General features: G+C 41.0%; 1 protein-coding gene across 1 annotated transcript; it reads right to left on the reverse strand.

Moving 5' to 3' along the window:
• Positions 1-8,904: 8,904 nt before the first annotated feature.
• Positions 8,905-17,775, reverse strand: LOC148059969 (uncharacterized). Its single transcript, XM_087779940.1, has 11 exons — positions 16,705-17,775; positions 15,699-15,751; positions 15,601-15,639; positions 15,420-15,540; positions 15,270-15,365; positions 12,886-12,913; positions 12,759-12,801; positions 10,704-10,848; positions 9,302-9,409; positions 9,138-9,180; positions 8,905-9,078 (listed from the first exon to the last, which is right to left on the reverse strand). Exons 1-11 carry the CDS (start codon positions 17,584-17,586, stop codon positions 9,023-9,025), a joined length of 1,614 nt encoding a protein of 537 aa, XP_087636066.1. The 5' UTR covers positions 17,587-17,775; the 3' UTR covers positions 8,905-9,022.
• Between the last annotated feature and the right edge of the window lie 2,225 nt (positions 17,776-20,000).

Genomic DNA, 20,000 nt, shown 5'->3' on the forward strand with positions numbered 1-20,000 from the left:
AAACAACATAGAGACACAACAACACACAGTTAACACACACATGTTAAAACAACATAGAGACACAACAACACACAGTTAACACACACATGTTAAAACAACATAGAGACACAACAACACACAGTTAACACACACAGGTTAAAACAACATAGAGACACAACAACACACAGTTAACACACACATGTTAAAACAACATAGAGACACAACAACACACACATGTTAAAACAACATAGAGACACAACAACACAAAGTTAACACACACATGTTAAAACAACATAGAGACACAACAACACACACATGTTAAAACAACATAGAGACACAACAACACACACATGTTAAAACAACATAGAGACACAACAACACACACATGTTAAAACAACAGAGAGACACAACAACACACAGTTAACACACACTTGTTAAAACAACATAGAGACACAACAACACACACATGTTAAAACAACATAGAGACACAACAACACACACATGTTAAAACAACATAGAGACACAACAACACACAGTTAACACACACATGTTAAAACAACATAGAGACACAACAACACACAGTTAACACACACATGTTAAAACAACATAGAGACACAACAACACACAGTTAACACACACATGTTAAAACAACATAGAGACACAACAACACACAGTTAACACACACATGTTAAAACAACATAGAGACACAACAACACACAGTTAACACATACATGTTAAAACAACATAGAGACACAACAACACAAAGTTAACACACACATGTTAAAACAACAGAGACACAACAACACAAAGTTAACACACACATGTTAAAACAACATAGAGACACAACAACACAAAGTTAACACACACATGTTAAAACAACATAGAGACACAACAACACACAGTTAACACACACATGTTAAAACAACATAGAGACACAACAACACAAAGTTAACACACACATGTTAAAACAACATAGAGACACAACAACACAAAGTTAACACACACATGTTAAAACAACATAGAGACACAACAACACAAAGTTAACACACACATGTTAAAACAACATAGAGACACAACAACACAAAGTTAACACACACATGTTAAAACAACATAGAGACACAACAACACAAAGTTAACACACTCATGTTAAAACAACATAGAGACACAACAACACACACATGTTAAAACAACATAGAGACACAACAACACACACATGTTAAAACAACATAGAGACACAACAACACACACATGTTAAAACAACATAGAGACACAACAACACACACATGTTAAAACAACATAGAGACACAACAACACAAAGTTAACACACACATGTTAAAACAACATAGAGACACAACAACACACAGTTAACACACACATGTTAAAACAACATAGAGACACAACAACACAAAGTTAACACACACATGTTAAAACAACATAGAGACACAACAACACAAAGTTAACACACACATGTTAAAACAACATAGAGACACAACAACACAAAGTTAACACACACATGTTAAAACAACATAGAGACACAACAACACAAAGTTAACACACACATGTTAAAACAACATAGAGACACAACAACACAAAGTTAACACACACATGTTAAAACAACATAGAGACACAACAACACAAAGTTAACACACACATGTTAAAACAACATAGAGACACAACAACACAAAGTTAACACACACATGTTAAAACAACATAGAGACACAACAACACAAAGTTAACACACTCATTCTAAAACAACATAGAGACACAACAACACACACATGTTAAAACAACATAGAGACACAACAACACACACATGTTAAAACAACATAGAGACACAACAACACACACATGTTAAAACAACATAGAGACACAACAACACAAATTTAACACACACATGTTAAAACAACATAGAGACACAACAACACACAGTTAACACACACATGTTAAAACAACATAGAGACACAACAACACAAAGTTAACACACACATGTTAAAACAACATAGAGACACAACAACACAAAGTTAACACACACATGTTAAAACAACATAGAGACACAACAACACAAAGTTAACACACACATGTTAAAACAACATAGAGATACAACAACACAAAGTTAACACACACATGTCAAAACAACATAGAGACACAACAACACAAAGTTAACACACACATGTCAAAACAACATAGAGACACAACAACATAAAGTTAACACACACATGTTAAAACAACATAGAGACACAACAACACAAAGTTAACACACTCATGTTAAAACAACATAGAGACACAACAACACACACATGTTAAAACAACATAGAGACACAACAACACACACATGTTAAAACAACATAGAGACACAACAACACCAAGTTAACACACACATGTTAAAACAACATAGAGACACAACAACACACAGTAAACACACACATGTTAAAACAACATAGAGACACAACAACACAAAGTTAACACACACATGTTAAAACAACATAGAGACACAACAACACAAAGTTAACACACACATGTTAAAACAACATAGAGACACAACAACACAAAGTTAACACACACATGTTAAAACAACATAGAGACACAACAACACAAAGTTAACACACACATGTTAAAACAACATAGAGACACAACAACACAAAGTTAACACACACATGTTAAAACAACATAGAGACACAACAACACAAAGTTAACACACACATGTTAAAACAACATAGAGACACAACAACACAAAGTTAACACACACATGTTAAAACAACATAGAGACACAACAACACAAAGTTAACACACTCATGTTAAAACAACATAGAGACACAACAACACACACATGTTAAAACAACATAGAGACACAACAACACACACATGTTAAAACAACATAGAGACACAACAACACAAAGTTAACACACACATGTTAAAACAACATAGAGACACAACAACACAAAGTTAACACACTCATTCTAAAACAACATAGAGACACAACAACACACACATGTTAAAACAACATAGAGACACAACAACACACACATGTTAAAACAACATAGAGACACAACAACACACACATGTTAAAACAACATAGAGACACAACAACACAAATTTAACACACACATGTTAAAACAACATAGAGACACAACAACACACAGTTAACACACACATGTTAAAACAACATAGAGACACAACAACACAAAGTTAACACACACATGTTAAAACAACATAGAGACACAACAACACAAAGTTAACACACACATGTTAAAACAACATAGAGACACAACAACACAAAGTTAACACACACATGTTAAAACAACATAGAGATACAACAACACAAAGTTAACACACACATGTCAAAACAACATAGAGACACAACAACACAAAGTTAACACACACATGTTAAAACAACATAGAGACACAACAACACAAAGTTAACACACACATGTTAAAACAACATAGAGACACAACAACACAAAGTTAACACACTCATGTTAAAACAACATAGAGACACAACAACACACACATGTTAAAACAACATAGAGACACAACAACACACACATGTTAAAACAACATAGAGACACAACAACACCAAGTTAACACACACATGTTAAAACAACATAGAGACACAACAACACACAGTTAACACACACATGTTAAAACAACATAGAGACACAACAACACAAAGTTAACACACACATGTTAAAACAACATAGAGACACAACAACACAAAGTTAACACACACATGTTAAAACAACATAGAGACACAACAACACAAAGTTAACACACACATGTTAAAACAACATAGAGACACAACAACACAAAGTTAACACACACATGTTAAAACAACATAGAGACACAACAACACAAAGTTAACACACACATGTTAAAACAACATAGAGACACAACAACACAAAGTTAACACACACATGTTAAAACAACATAGAGACACAACAACACAAAGTTAACACACACATGTTAAAACAACATAGAGACACAACAACACAAAGTTAACACACTCATGTTAAAACAACATAGAGACACAACAACACACACATGTTAAAACAACATAGAGACACAACAACACACACATGTTAAAACAACATAGAGACACAACAACACAAAGTTAACACACACATGTTAAAACAACATAGAGACACAACAACACAAAGTTAACACACACATGTTAAAACAACATAGAGACACAACAACACAAAGTTAACACACACATGTTAAAACAACATAGAGACACAACAACACAAAGTTAACACACACATGTTAAAACAACATAGAGACACAACAACACAAAGTTAACACACACATGTTAAAACAACATAGAGACACAACAACACAAAGTTAACACACACATGTTAAAACAACATAGAGACACAACAACACAAAGTTAACACACACATGTTAAAACAACATAGAGACACAACAACACAAAGTTAACACACACATGTTAAAACAACATAGAGACACAACAACACAAAGTTAACACACTCATGTTAAAACAACATAGAGACACAACAACACACACATGTTAAAACAACATAGAGACACAACAACACACACATGTTAAAACAACATAGAGACACAACAACACAAAGTTAACACACACATGTTAAAACAACATAGAGACACAACAACACAAAGTTAACACACACATGTTAAAACAACATAGAGACACAACAACACCAAGTTAACACACACATGTTAAAACAACATAGAGACACAACAACACACAGTTAACACACACATGTTAAAACAACATAGAGACACAACAACACAAAGTTAACACACACATGTTAAAACAACATAGAGACACAACAACACAAAGTTAACACACACATGTTAAAACAACATAGAGACACAACAACACAAAGTTAACACACACATGTTAAAACAACATAGAGACACAACAACACAAAGTTAACACACACATGTTAAAACAACATAGAGACACAACAACACAAAGTTAACACACACATGTTAAAACAACATAGAGACACAACAACACAAAGTTAACACACACATGTTAAAACAACATAGAGACACAACAACACAAAGTTAACACACACATGTTAAAACAACATAGAGACACAACAACAATTCAATTCAATTCAATTTTATTTCAAGTGTCTTATCATAACAAAGTTATCTCAAGACACTATACAGTTGAAATAAGACTACAGTTGATTAAGGAAAAATAGATCCAGCAATTCAACAAAGAGCAAGAAACAAAACACTGTACAGTGAGCAATGGAGAGGAAAAACTTCCTTTTAGAAGCAGAAACCTCGAGCGGAACCCGACTCATTGTTGACAGCCTGCCGCTTTGACCGGCTGGGAGGAAGGATGGGGGGGTAGACAGATGGAGAGAGTGTGGGAGGATAAAGTGAGAGAAAAGAGGAGAGTGTAGGAGGGTCCATGGGGGTGCTGGAGAGAACTCGGGATCTGATGACGTGGTGAAGATCCTGGATCAGCAGCTGCTCTGGAGGTGGATCCCTGGATCAGCAACAGCTCTGGAGGTGGACCCCTGGATCAGCAGCAGCTCTGGAGGTGGTTCCTTGGGGCTCCGGGAGAGAAATAAAAAGGTGTGGGTTTGGGACAAATGTAGACAATACACAGGTATACAGACTCCGGTGACGGGTGAAGATATATAGAGGGGGGGGGTGGGGGGGGGTTGAAATAGCCAGGCCAGAGGGCACATACCTAGCACAGCAGATCCAGACACAGGGGCCCAAGCCGCGGCAGGAACCCGCGGGAGACCAGGACCCCAATTAACCACCGGTATCCAGCCTCCACTTTCTCTACCTCCACAACCCCGGCAGCTAAGCCACCTATCCGGACGGATTTCTTGGAGCTTTCCTGCTCACCGACTACCAGGCAGAGATTGAGGAACAGCTGCGCTCAAATATCCAAATTCCTTCTCAGTGTCTCAGAGACTTTGCGTACGACCATCGAGCACTTTGTCTAAAATGGAGACTGGAGATGCCAGAAGAGGAGATTGTGCGCAGGACCCTAAATGCCTGTAACCCAAAGTTGGCTAGCGGTTTGTGTGGGATCGTCTCCACCGTACAACAAGTGGTTAAAGTTGGCTCATAGAACGAGATCAGAGTAGTTCAGAGGACTACTGGAATCGAGTTCAACGAGCAGGTTCCTTGAATGCACCTAAAAGATCGGCCAGAAGGCCAGAACCAAGCCAATCTAGAGGTGATGGGGGGTTCAGGGCGGCCCTCTTTATTAGTTGTTCCTGTCCATATTAGGGGCACTCAGGGGGATGCAGTCCTCGATTCAGGTAGCACTCAGTCATTAATGAGTAGTTCTTTGTGGAACTGTATTAAAGGTGCAGAAGAGTGTTTGGGCCAGAGTGAAATACCCCGATTCGTTATGGCTAATGGTCAAGGAGGCAAGGCGTTGGGCAAAGCCATCCTGATGTTGAACCTGCAGGATTCTAGAGTTGCCGTGGCCATTCATGTGCTCGACGATGACCAGCTCTGCATGCCATTAATCCTCGGCATTGATTTTATGTGCGCAAGTCAGATTGTTTTAAAGCCCCACCTGCAGAAGTACAACCTACTGCGGGGGAAACAATATCAATTTCTCTTAAAGGAAAGGGAATCACTGCACTGGCAAGGGAGCCTCTCCCAGAAATGAAGACTGATACACTGTATATGAATTCCCAACCTGAGGTGGTCAGGACACTGCTGCAGAAGTGGACTTCGGTGTGGTCCCTGAAGAAAGGCACGATTTACTTAGTCCAACACAAAATCCTGACCATTGATGAGGTGCCAGTGATGAAGAGAGCCTATCGAGTGTCGCCTCAAAAGCAAGTAGTAATAGAGGAAGAATTAAAAAAGATGTTGGCAGACGGGGTTATAGAACCATCAATGTCAGCCTGGGCCTCTCCAGTGGTTTTAGTCCCAAGGCCAGACAACACCCCACGTTTCTGTGTAGACTACCGCGGTGTCAATGCCAAGACACACCATGACGCCTATCCCATGCTCTTGGTCCACGAAGTTTTGGAGTTGTTGCATGGAGCCAGATACTTCAGTTCATTGGAATTAAAAAGTGGCTATTGGCAAGTAGCAATGGAGGAAGGGAGCAAACGTAAGACCGCCATGATAACCCACATGGGGTTCTTCCAATTTAAAGTCATGCCATTCGGACTGAGGAACGCCGGAGCCACCTTCCAGTGGCTGATGGAGTCGGTATTGAGAGGACTACAGGGAGAGTGTTGCTTTGTTTACATAGATGACATCATTATTTTTTCCAAGACTAAAGAACAACACCTGCAAGACCTTGAGGCTGTGTTTGAGACTGCACCTGACCTTAAACATGAAAATGCCATCTCTTCCAGACAAAACTGCATTTCCATGGCCATGTCGTGACCGGAGAAGGAGTAGAAGTGGACAAGGAAAAGGTTCAGGCCATCTCTGCTTTTCCAGCCCCCAAGGACCTTAAAAGCCTACAAAGGTTTTTGGGGATGGTGGGATGATACCATAAGTTCCTTCCTCGTTTGGCGGACATAGTAGCACCACTCAACCATCTTAAAAAGAAAGACGTCCGATGGGAATGGTCCACTACATGTCAACAGGCCTTTGACCAACTGAAGGATCTGTTGCAGTCCCCTCCTGTGTTGGCCCAACCGGATCCCCATATCTGCTTCCATGTGCACTGTGACTCCAGTGATGTGGGTCTGGGCACAGTCCTTGTCCAGAACTTTGGTCAAGATAGACCCATCGCCTTTGCTTCCAGAGCTCTTCAGGGTCCTGAGTTGAGATACTCCACCTCTGAAAAGGAATGTCTCGCTGTGGTCGGGGCGGTGGAGAAATGGAGACACTATTTGGAAGGAGAAATCTTTGATGTCTTTACAGACCACAATGCCCTGGCCTGGGTTTTTCAATGCCCCAAAACATCCTCTTGACTCACCTGCTGGACACTGAGGCTCCAAGCTTTTACTTCCAGGGTTACCTACAAGAAGGGATGCTGTAATGTGGTCCCTGATGCCCTTTCCCGTGCACCGGTGAACAACGACAGTGGCGTTTGTTTGTCAGTCCAAACTTCCTACTGGGTTAGTCTCCCTAGTTCATTGAACCATATAGAGACAGCTCAGGCTGCAGACCCACACTGTCAGGAAGCTTGTCATTCTCTTGAGCCACCTAAACCTGGACGCATCCACTACCAACTACAACAAGGGGTCCTGTATCGGGGCGTCCTATCCAAATACAGTGACTACAACTATCAGGTGGTGGTGCCCGCAACCATGGTCCCAGAGTTCCTTGCATACTTCCATGACAGTCCTTTTGGAGGCGACCTAGGGAGAATGAAAACCCTCTTAAAGGTACTGGAAGTGGCATGGTGGCCATCTATACAGAGGGATGTATGGAGTCATGTGCGTGCGTGTCAGACCTACCAGCAGTACCAAGATGCTAATGTGAAGCAAGCTGAACTGCTGCAGTCCCCAGACATAAAGGCACCAGGAGAGATGATTGGCGTGGACTTCATGGATCCTTTTCCTTTAAGCAAGGCCAGGAACTCGGTCCTGATGGTCGTAGTGGACTACTACTCCAAATGGGTAGAGTTTTTTGCCCTTAGAGATGCTTAAACTCCGAAGGTCACTCCTCAAGAACGAGATTTTTACTCATTGGGGAGTCCCTGTCTACATGGTCTCTGATCGTGGTCCACAGTTCACCAGCCAGCTCATGTCCCAGTTATGTGGAGCATATCAAATGATATTAAAATATATTAAATATTAAAACATGATACTAAATGATATTAAATAACAAGTTTATCAGGTTATGTGAATTATACTGAATGATATTAGTTTATATTGAAAATAAATTGTAAACGTTCTGGTGGAAGAAATGTTTGTCATGAGGAGGAAAAAAAGGAAACAGGAAGTGAAGAGGATGAAACAGGAAGTACCAGCGTGACTTTTATTGATCAGTGGTTACGATGATGCTAAAGTTTCACTCACAGGTGATTGAAAACAAGTTGTGTTCTGTGTCAAAGTTGAATCTTCTTGCTCGAGGGTCGTTGACGACATGAAGCTTCTGTTCACGAGTCGACAACCAGATGTTCGTTGTTGTCGTCAATATCATTGGAGCAGTTTTCTGCAAAACAGAGAAAAATAAACACCGTCGTTCAAATGTAACTGAACTTAAATCATTACCAGCAGGAGTTTCAGGAAATTTTCTCCTTCGTCTCTTTTTACCCTGAAACGGAAACATGAGTTAGAGATGAATGGATGGATGGATGGATGGATGGAGAGAGACACACACACACACACACACACACACACACACACACACACACACAGGTTATAGAGTGACTCACGTAGTTGTCTCTAGTGGACCACTCCGGGTACTGCATCTGGTGCATGATTCTCTGGCTGTTGGATTGTTCGAAGTACTTTGCTTGTGCGTCACTGGACAGATTCTTCCACTGAACAAACAACAGTGTGTGTTACAACACAACCTACCATCTGTCCCAGTTACAGGGAAACGACGACTACACAACACAACCTACCATCTGTCCCAGTTACAGGGAAACAACAACTACACAACCTACCATCTGTTCCAGTTACAGGGAAACAACAACTACACAACACAACCTACCATCTGTCCCAGTTACAGGGAAACAACAACTACACAACACAATTTACCATCTGTCCCAGTTACAGGGAAACAACAACTACACAACCTACCATCTGTCCCAGTTACAGGGAAACAACAACTACACAACCTACCTACCATCTGTCCCAGTTACAGGGAAACAACAACTACACAACCTACCATCTGTCCCAGTTACAGGGAAACAACAACTACATAACCTACCATCTGTCCCAGTTACAGGGAAACAACAACTACACAACCTACCATCTGTCCCAGTTACAGGGAAACAACAACTACATAACCTACCATCTGTCCCAGTTACAGGGAAACAACAACTACACAACACAACCTACCATCTGTCCCAGTTACAGGGAAACAACAACTACACAACATAACCTACCATCTATCTCAGTTACAGGGAAACAACAACTACACAACCTACCATCTGTCCCAGTTACAGGGAAACAACAACTACACAACACAACCTACCATCTGTCCCAGTTACAGGGAAAGTACTACACAACACAACCTACCATCTGTCCCAGTTACAGGGAAACAACAACTACACAACATTACATACCATCTGTCCCAGTTACAGGGAAACGACGACTACACAACACAACCTACCATCTGTCCCAGTTACAGGGAAACAACAACTACACAACCTACCATCTGTTCCAGTTACAGGGAAACAACAACTACACAACACAACCTACCATCTGTCCCAGTTACAGGGAAACAACAACTACATAACCTACCATCTGTCCCAGTTACAGGGAAACAACAACTACACAACCTAACATCTGTCCCAGTTACAGGGAAACAACAACTACACAACCTACCATCTGTCCCAGTTACAGGGAAACAACAACTACACAACACAACCTACCACCTGTCCCAGTTACAGTGAAACAACTACACAACACAACCTACCATCTGTCCCAGTTACAGGGAAACAACAACTACACAACATAACGTACCATCTGTCCCAGTTACAGGGAAACAACAATTACACAACACAACCTAACATCTGTCCCAGTTATAGGGTAACAACAACTACACAACCTACCATCTGTCCCAGTTACAGGGAAACAACAACAACTACACTACACAACACAACCTACCATCTGTCCCAGGATCTCGTTTACAGTCGCATTGTTGGTGATTCTCAGCCTCTCCACCACTGATGCCCTGTTCTCCCGCGTGAAGAGCAGGAAGGCGTTCAGAGGCTTCTTGATGTAGAACATGTGGTCCTGAGGGTCCTCAGGCCTGAACACACACATGAACATACACATACACATGAACATACACATGAACACACACATGAACACACACATGTGGTCCTGAGGGTCCTCTGGCCTGAACATACACATGAACACACACATGAACACACACATGTGGTCCTGAGGGTCCTCTGGCCTGAACACACACATGAACATACACATGAACATACACATGAACACACACATGAACACACACATGAACACACACATGTGGTCCTGCTGAGGGTCCTGAGGCCTGAACACACACATGAAAACACGCACATGAAAACACCCACATGAACACACGCACATGAACACACACATGAACACACACACATGAACACACACACATGAACACACACACATGAACACACACTCACCAGCAGAGGTAGAGTGAACAGACAGTGAAAGTGAGGCAGATATCGCAGCAGCATCCCTGGTGTGTGTGAGGACTCAGGTGAGCTTTAAGAGGACGATTATACACAGCAGGAGCATTGATGGATAGATGGATGGATAAGGAAAGCTTTAAGAGGACGATTATACACAGCTGGAGCATTGATGGATGGATGGATGGATAAGGAAAGCTTTAAGAGGACGATTATACACAGCTGGAGCATTGATGGATAGATGGATGGATAAGGAAAGCTTTAAGAGGACGATTATACACAGCTGGAGCATTGATGGATGGATGGATGGATAAGGAAAGCTTTAAGAGGACGATTATACACAGCTGGAGCATTGATGGATGGATGGATGGATAAGGAAAGCTTTAAGAGCACGATTATACACAGCTGGAGCATAGATGGATGGATGGATGGATAAGGAAAGCTTTAAGAGGACGATTATACACAGCTGGAGCATGGATGGATGGATGGATGGATGGATGGGTAAGGAAAGCTTTAAGAGGACGATTATACACAGCTGGAGCATTGATGGACGATTATACACAGCTGGAGCATGGATGGATGGATGGATGGATGGATGGATGGATAAGGAAAGCTTTAAGAGGACGATTATACACAGTTGGAGCATGGTTGGATGGATGGATGCATGAACTGATGGATGGATGAATGGATGGATAAGGAAAGCTTTAAAAGGACGATTATACACAGCAGGAGCATGGATGGATGGATGGATAAGGAGAGCTTTAGGAGGACGATTATACACCGTTGGAGCATGGATGGATGGATGGATGGATGGATAAGGAAAGCTTTAAGAGGACCATTATACACAGCTGGAGCATTGATGGATGGATGGATAAGGAAAGCTTTAAGAGGACGATTATACACAGCAGGAGCATGGATGGATGGATAAGGAGAGCTTTAGGAAGACGATTATACACAGTTGGAGCATGGTTGGATGGATGGATGGATACATGAATGGATGGATGGATGGAACACACACACATGAACACACACACATGAACACACACTCACCAGCAGAGGTCGATTATACACAGTTGGAGCATGGATGGATGCATGGATGGATGGATGGATGGATGCATGAATGGATGGATGGATGGATGGATGGATAAGGAAAGCTTTAAGAGGACGATTATACACAGTTGGAGCATGGATGGATGGATGCATGGATGGATGGATGGATGGATGGATAAGGAAAGCTTTAAGAGGACGATTATACACAGTTGGAGCATTAATGGATGGATGGATGGATGGATGGATAATGAAAGCTTACTGACATTTATGAACAATAACATGAGAAGGAACCACTGGAGCATGAGTGAGACCTTCTAACGTCTGAGACCTTCAGGGACCAGAGGAGGCTCAGGAGGAACAGAAGTGAGAAGACCTTTGTTTCATATTGTGTGTTTTATCGTATTTCTCTTCCTAATCTTCTACTAATGTCATGATACACATTTCTATTGTGTTGTTAAATGTACACACAGCGCTTACACACCTGTGGATGTGAAGATGAGGATCCAGGTCCGATGGTAGAACTTCTATATGACAAACAAAGAAAGATGGTCGTACTTGAACTTAACCTGGACGTCTGTCTTCTGTGTGAAGGTCAAAGAAAGTCTCACCTCTGGACCTGAACGATCGTTTCTTCTCCTGAAGGAAAGAAATCAAGTCTTTGTTAATCGTTCATGAAAATGATTGTGTGTCGACAACATGATTGTGTGTCGACAACATGATTGTGTGTCGACAACATGATTGTGTGTCGACAACATGATTGCGTGTCGTCGACATGATTGCGTGTCGTCGACATGATTGCGTGTCGACGACATGATTGCGTGTCGACAACATGATTGCGTGTCGACAACATGATTGCGTGTCGACAACATGATTGTGTGTCGACAACATGATTGCGTGTGGACAACATGATTGCGTGTCGACAACATGATTGCGTGTGGACAACATGATTGTGTGTCGTCAACATGATTGCGTGTCGTCAACATGATTGCGTGTCGACAACATGATTGCGTGTCGACAACATGATTGCGTGTCGACAACATGATTGCGTGTCGACAACATGATTGCGTGTCGACAACATGATTGCGTGTCGACAACATGATTGCGTGTCGACAACATGATTGCGTGTCGACAACATGATTGCGTGTCGACAACATGATTGCGTGTCGACAACATGATTGCGTGTCGACAACATGATTGCGTGTCGACAACATGATTGCGTGTCGACAACATGATTGCGTGTCGTCAACATGATTGCGTGTCGACAACATGATTGCGTGTCGACAACATGATTGCGTGTCGACAACATGATTGCGTGTCGACAACATGATTGCGTGTCGACAACATGATTGCGTGTCGACAACATGATTGCGTGTCGACAATATGATTGCGTGTCGGCAACATGATTGCGTGTCGGCAACATGATTGCGTGTCGGCAACATGATTGCGTGTCGACAACATGATTGCGTGTCGACAACATGATTGCGTGTCGACAACATGATTGCGTGTCGACAACATGATTGCGTGTCGACAACATGATTGCGTGTCGACAACATGATTGCGTGTCGACAACATGATTGCGTGTCGACAACATGATTGCGTGTCGGCAACATGATTGCGTGTCGGCAACATGATTGCGTGTCGGCAACATGATTGCGTGTCGGCAACATGATTGCGTGTCGGCAACATGATTGCGTGTCGGCAACATGATTGCGTGTCGGCAACATGATTGCGTGTCGGCAACATGATTGCGTGTCGGCAACATGATTGCGTGTCGGCAACATGATTGCGTGTCGGCAACATGATTGCGTGTCGGCAACATGATTGCGTGTCGGCAACATGATTGCGTGTCGGCAACATGATTGCGTGTCGGCAACATGATTGCGTGTCGTCAACATGATTGTGTGTCGACAACAACATGATTGTGTGTCGTCAACATGATTGCGTGTCGACAACATGATTGTGTGTCGACAACAACATGATTGTGTGTCGACAACATGATTGTGTGTCGACAACAACATGATTGTGTGTCGACAACATGATTGTGTGTCGTCAACACAACGATTGAAGAAAGAAGATCTGAGGAACATATTTTGCAACTTGTGTCTTGATGTCACATAAATTCTACTTGATTATTAATGTATTGATATATTTATGTATTGATTTAATAGTATATTGATTTATTAACATATTGATCTATTGATATATTAATGTATTGATATATTGATGTATTAATATATATATATTTATTAATATATTGATCTATTGATTTATTGATATATTAATGTATTGATATATTGATGTATTAATATATATATATTTATTAATATATTGATGTATTGATTTATTGATATATTAATGTATTGATATATTGATGTATTAATATATATATATTTATCAATATATTGATGTATTGATTTATTGATATATTAATGTATTGATGTATTAATATATATATTTATCAATATATTGATTTATTGATATATTAATGTATTGATATATTGATGTATTAATATATATATTTATCAATATATATATTTATTGATATATTAATGTATTGATATATTGATGTATTAATATATATATATTTATTAATATATTGATCTATTGATTTATTGATATATTAATGTATTGATATATTGATGTATTAATATATATATATATATATTAATATATTGATGTATTGATATATTAATGTATTGATATATTGATGTATTAATATATATATTTATCAATATATTAATGTATTGATTTATTGATATATTAATGTATTGATATATTGATGTATTAATATATATATTTATCAATATATTGATTTATTGATATATTAATGTATTGATATATTGATGTATTAATATATATATATTTATTAATATATTGATCTATTGATTTATTGATATATTAATGTATTGATATATCGATGTATTCATATATATATGTGTTCATATATTGATGTATTGATTGAAGGTGTGACCCTTGACCCCAGTGGACTCACGCAGGCGTCAGGGTTGCTCCTCTCATAGTACAGGCGTCTCTCGAAGTGAGCCTGATCGTAGTATTGCTGCTGATCCTCAGACGTCATCTTGTTCCACTGAACACACACACGGTTGAACACAAACATCTGAGGCCGAGAGAGTCGTCTCACCTTCTCTCCGAGCGCCATGTTGACGACGGCACTGTTGCTGATGCCGAGCTGCTTCCTCATGTCCTCGCGCTTCTCGCGCATGAACAGCAGGAAGGCGTTCAGAGGCTTCTTGGTTCTTTTCCTGGGAGAACAAACGTGTCGTCGGACGATATTATGTTTCTCTTGAGTCTATGAATGTTACCTGAGCAGGTGTGCAGACGATCCTCCTCGTTCTCCGTCACTGGACAGAAGAAGAGCATCAGTTGAATCCATACTTACGTGACCTTGATGAAGACTCACAGCAACACGAGGTCACGACCCTGCATCGGAGGCGTGGCTACAGACCCGATTCCCTGAAGATGAAAACATCTGATCATGACGCTGATAACAAGAGTGAAGCTTCATCATTGATCTGTTTTACACACGTTATTATTGTTATTATTAGTATTACTGTTATTATTGTCATTGTTGTTATTATTATTACTATTATTATTATCACTGTTATTGTTAGTATTACTGTTATTATTGTCATTGTTGTTATTATTACTATTATTATTATCATTGTTATTATTAGTATTACTATTATTATTGTCATTGTTGTTATTATTATTACTATTGTTATTATCATTGTTATTATTAGTATTACTATTATTATTGTCATTGTTGTTATTATTATTACTATTATTATTATCATTGTTATTATTAGTATTACTATTATTATTGTCATTGTTGTTATTATTATTACTATTATTATTATCATTGTTATTATTAGTATTACTATTATTATTGTCATTGTTATTATTATTATTACTATTATTATTATCACTGTTATTATTAGTATTACTGTTATTATTCTCATTGTTGTTGTTATTATTACTATTATTATCACTGTTATTATTAGTATTACTATTATTATTCTCATTGTTATTATTATTATTACTATTATTATTATCATTGTTGTTAGTATTATTACTATTATTATTATCATTGTTATTATTAGTATTACTGTTATTATTATATTTGTTGTTATTAGTATTACTATTATTATTATCATTGTTATTATTAGTATTACTGTTATTATTATATGTGTTGTTATTAGTATTACTATTATTATTATCATTGTTATTATTAGTATTACTGTTATTATTATATTTGTTATTAGTATTACTGTTATTATTATATGTGTTGTTATTAGTATTACTATTATTATTATCGTTGTTGTTGCTTTTGTTATTATTATTATATTATATTATTATTATATTATTATTGTTCATTTTTTAACGACACATGTTTCTCAAAAACAAACCTGAGACGCGACATTCAAACCCGTGTGTTTGTGCTGCATGATGGCGGCGCTGCAGAAGCTGCTGGACGCGGCGGCTGCTCGCAGGTTGCTGGTTGGTTGAGCTGCTGCGAGGCTCATGGGCGCTCTGCCCCGACACTCCTCGCCCTCAGGATGGAAGCCGGGCTCAGAAGCATGACTCAGCGGAGGGACTGGACCGAACCCTGGCTGGGCTGAGCTGCAGATGATCCGGGAGAAGTTGTACCGGACCTGGAGCGGCTGGGTCGTTCCAGCGCCAGGTTGAAGTCCGACGCTGTGGCTGGTCTGAGCCATGAGGTGGTGACTCATCCCTCGACTCTGCAGCAGGTTGTGGCCGGAGTGAGGGATCATGCTGGGCTGGTGCGAGATCTTTGGACACAAGGACATGTTGGGAATGTTCTGCTGACTCATGGTGTTCCCTGGATGTGGACTCAGGCTGTGGACGGGAGTCGGGTTCTTCCTGGAGTACAGGGCCAGGCTGTGCCGTGAGAGACTCTCCATGTTGGGGTCGTGAGCTTCACAGCTGCAGCACCGGCTCACGTCGGGGTTCCATCGCACCATCGACCGCCTCGACCCTTGAGCCACGCCGGGCCTCGAACATGGCGTCACGCGACAGGAATACGACCCGCAGTAGCTCGGCCGAGGTCCACAGCAGCTCATCTGAGCCTCTTTGTGTTGGTCCTGATCCATGAGCCGCTCAAGGTCGTGGATGCAGCCACAAGGACACGGGATCTGAGGAGGGAAGGGATGGAAGTCTGGAGGAGGTCGTGGACCGACGGGATGAGAAGGAGCTTCATTTGTGGAGATGAAGGAGAGAATGTTCTCCCAGTTACAGTCTTCCTGGGAACAGTTACAGCACTGAGCCATGGTCTGGACCCTCAGTCTGGACCCTCAGTCTGGACCCTCAGTCTGGACCCTCAGTCTGGACCCTCAGTCTGGACCCTCAGGTTCTGAAGTCAAGGTCGTCACGCTCTCATGTTGCGAGTTGAAAACCCAGCAGAGGCTCGTGTGACAAGAGTGTTTCTGATCCTCTATTATGTTTCTATTTCTGTGGCTCTCAAGCTTTTCCTGGCAAAGGAGCCAAGAAGAGGTTCTTATAATGTGGTCCAGGATCTTCTGCTCTGGACTTCAATGCATCATCAGCGGCTTCTCTTTGTTACACGTGACCTTGACCTTTGTGATGCTGAACCGGTTCAACCTTCATGTCCATCTAAGAGGATTTTAACTTTGTCTCGGTGAAGAAGACTCACCTACACTGAGTCACTCACCTATGACTCAACTACACTGAGTCACTCACCTATGACTCAACTACACTGAGTCACTCACCTATGACTCAACTACACTGAGTCACTCACCGATGACTCACCTACACTGAGTCACTCACCTATGACTCACCTACACTGAGTCACTCACCTATGACTCAACTACACTGAGTCACTCACCTATGACTCAACTACACTGAGTCACTCACCTATGACTCAACTACACTGAGTCACTCACCGATGACTCAACTACACTGAGTCACTCACCTATGACTCAACTACACTGAGTCACTCACCTATGACTCAACTACACTGAGTCACTCACCTATGACTCAACTACACTGAGTCACTCACCTATGACTCAACTACACTGAGTCACTCACCTATGACTCAACTACACTGAGTCACTCACCAATGACTCAACTACACTGAGTCACTCACCTATGACTCAACTACACTGAGTCACTCACCGATGACTCAACTACACTGAGTCACTCACCGATGACTCAACTACACTGAGTCACTCACCAATGACTCAACTACACTGAGTCACTCACCTATGACTCAACTACACTGAGTCACTCACCTATGACTCAACTACACTGAGTCACTCACCAATGACTCAACTACACTGAGTCACTCACCTATGACTCAACTACACTGAGTCACTCACCTATGACTCAACTACACTGAGTCACTCACCTATGACTCAACTACACTGAGTCACTCACCAATGACTCAACTACACTGAGTCACTCACCTATGACTCAACTACACTGAGTCACTCACCTATGACTCAACTACACTGAGTCACTCACCTATGACTCAACTACACTGAGTCACTCACCTATGACTCAACTACACTGAGTCACTCACCGATGACTCAACTACACTGAGTCACTCACCGATGACTCAACTACACTGAGTCACTCACCTATGACTCAACTACACTGAGTCACTCACCTATGACTCAACTACACTGAGTCACTCACCTATGACTCAACTACACTGAGTCACTCACCTATGACTCAACTACACTGAGTCACTCACCTATGACTCAACTACACTGAGTCACTCACCTATGACTCAACTACACTGAGTCACTCACCTATGACTCAACTACACTGAGTCACTCACCTATGACTCACCTACACTGAGTCACTCACCTATGACTCAACTACACTGAGTCACTCACCGATGACTCAACTACACTGAGTCACTCACCTATGACTCAACTACACTGAGTCACTCACCAATGACTCAACTACACTGAGTCACTCACCTATGACTCAACTACACTGAGTCACTCACCGATGACTCAACTACACTGAGTCACTCACCAATGACTCAACTACACTGAGTCACTCACCAATGACTCAACTACACTGAGTCACTCACCGATGACTCAACTACACTGAGTCACTCACCTATGACTCAACTACACTGAGTCACTCACCTATGACTCAACTACACTGAGTCACTCACCGATGACTCAACTACACTGAGTCACTCACCGATGACTCAACTACACTGAGTCACTCACCTATGACTCAACTACACTGAGTCACTCACCGATGACTCAACTACACTGAGTCACTCACCGATGACTCAACTACACTGAGTCACTCACCTATGACTCAACTACACTGAGTCACTCACCTATGACTCAACTACACTGAGTCACTCACCGATGACTCAACTACACTGAGTCACTCACCGATGACTCAACTACACTGAGTCACTCACCTATGACTCAACTACACTGAGTCACTCACCAATGACTCAACTACACTGAGTCACTCACCTATGACTCAACTACACTGAGTCACTCACCGATGACTCAACTACACTGAGTCACTCACCTATGACTCAACTACACTGAGTCACTCACCGATGACTCAACTACACTGAGTCACTCACCGATGACTCAACTACACTGAGTCACTCACCGATGACTCAACTACACTGAGTCACTCACCTATGACTCAACTACACTGAGTCACTCACCAATGACTCAAC

The sequence above is a fragment of the Callionymus lyra genome, chromosome 18 (assembly GCF_982586985.1).
Source record: "Callionymus lyra chromosome 18, fCalLyr1.hap1.1, whole genome shotgun sequence".
In the NCBI taxonomy this organism is placed as follows: domain Eukaryota; kingdom Metazoa; phylum Chordata; class Actinopteri; order Syngnathiformes; family Callionymidae; genus Callionymus; species Callionymus lyra.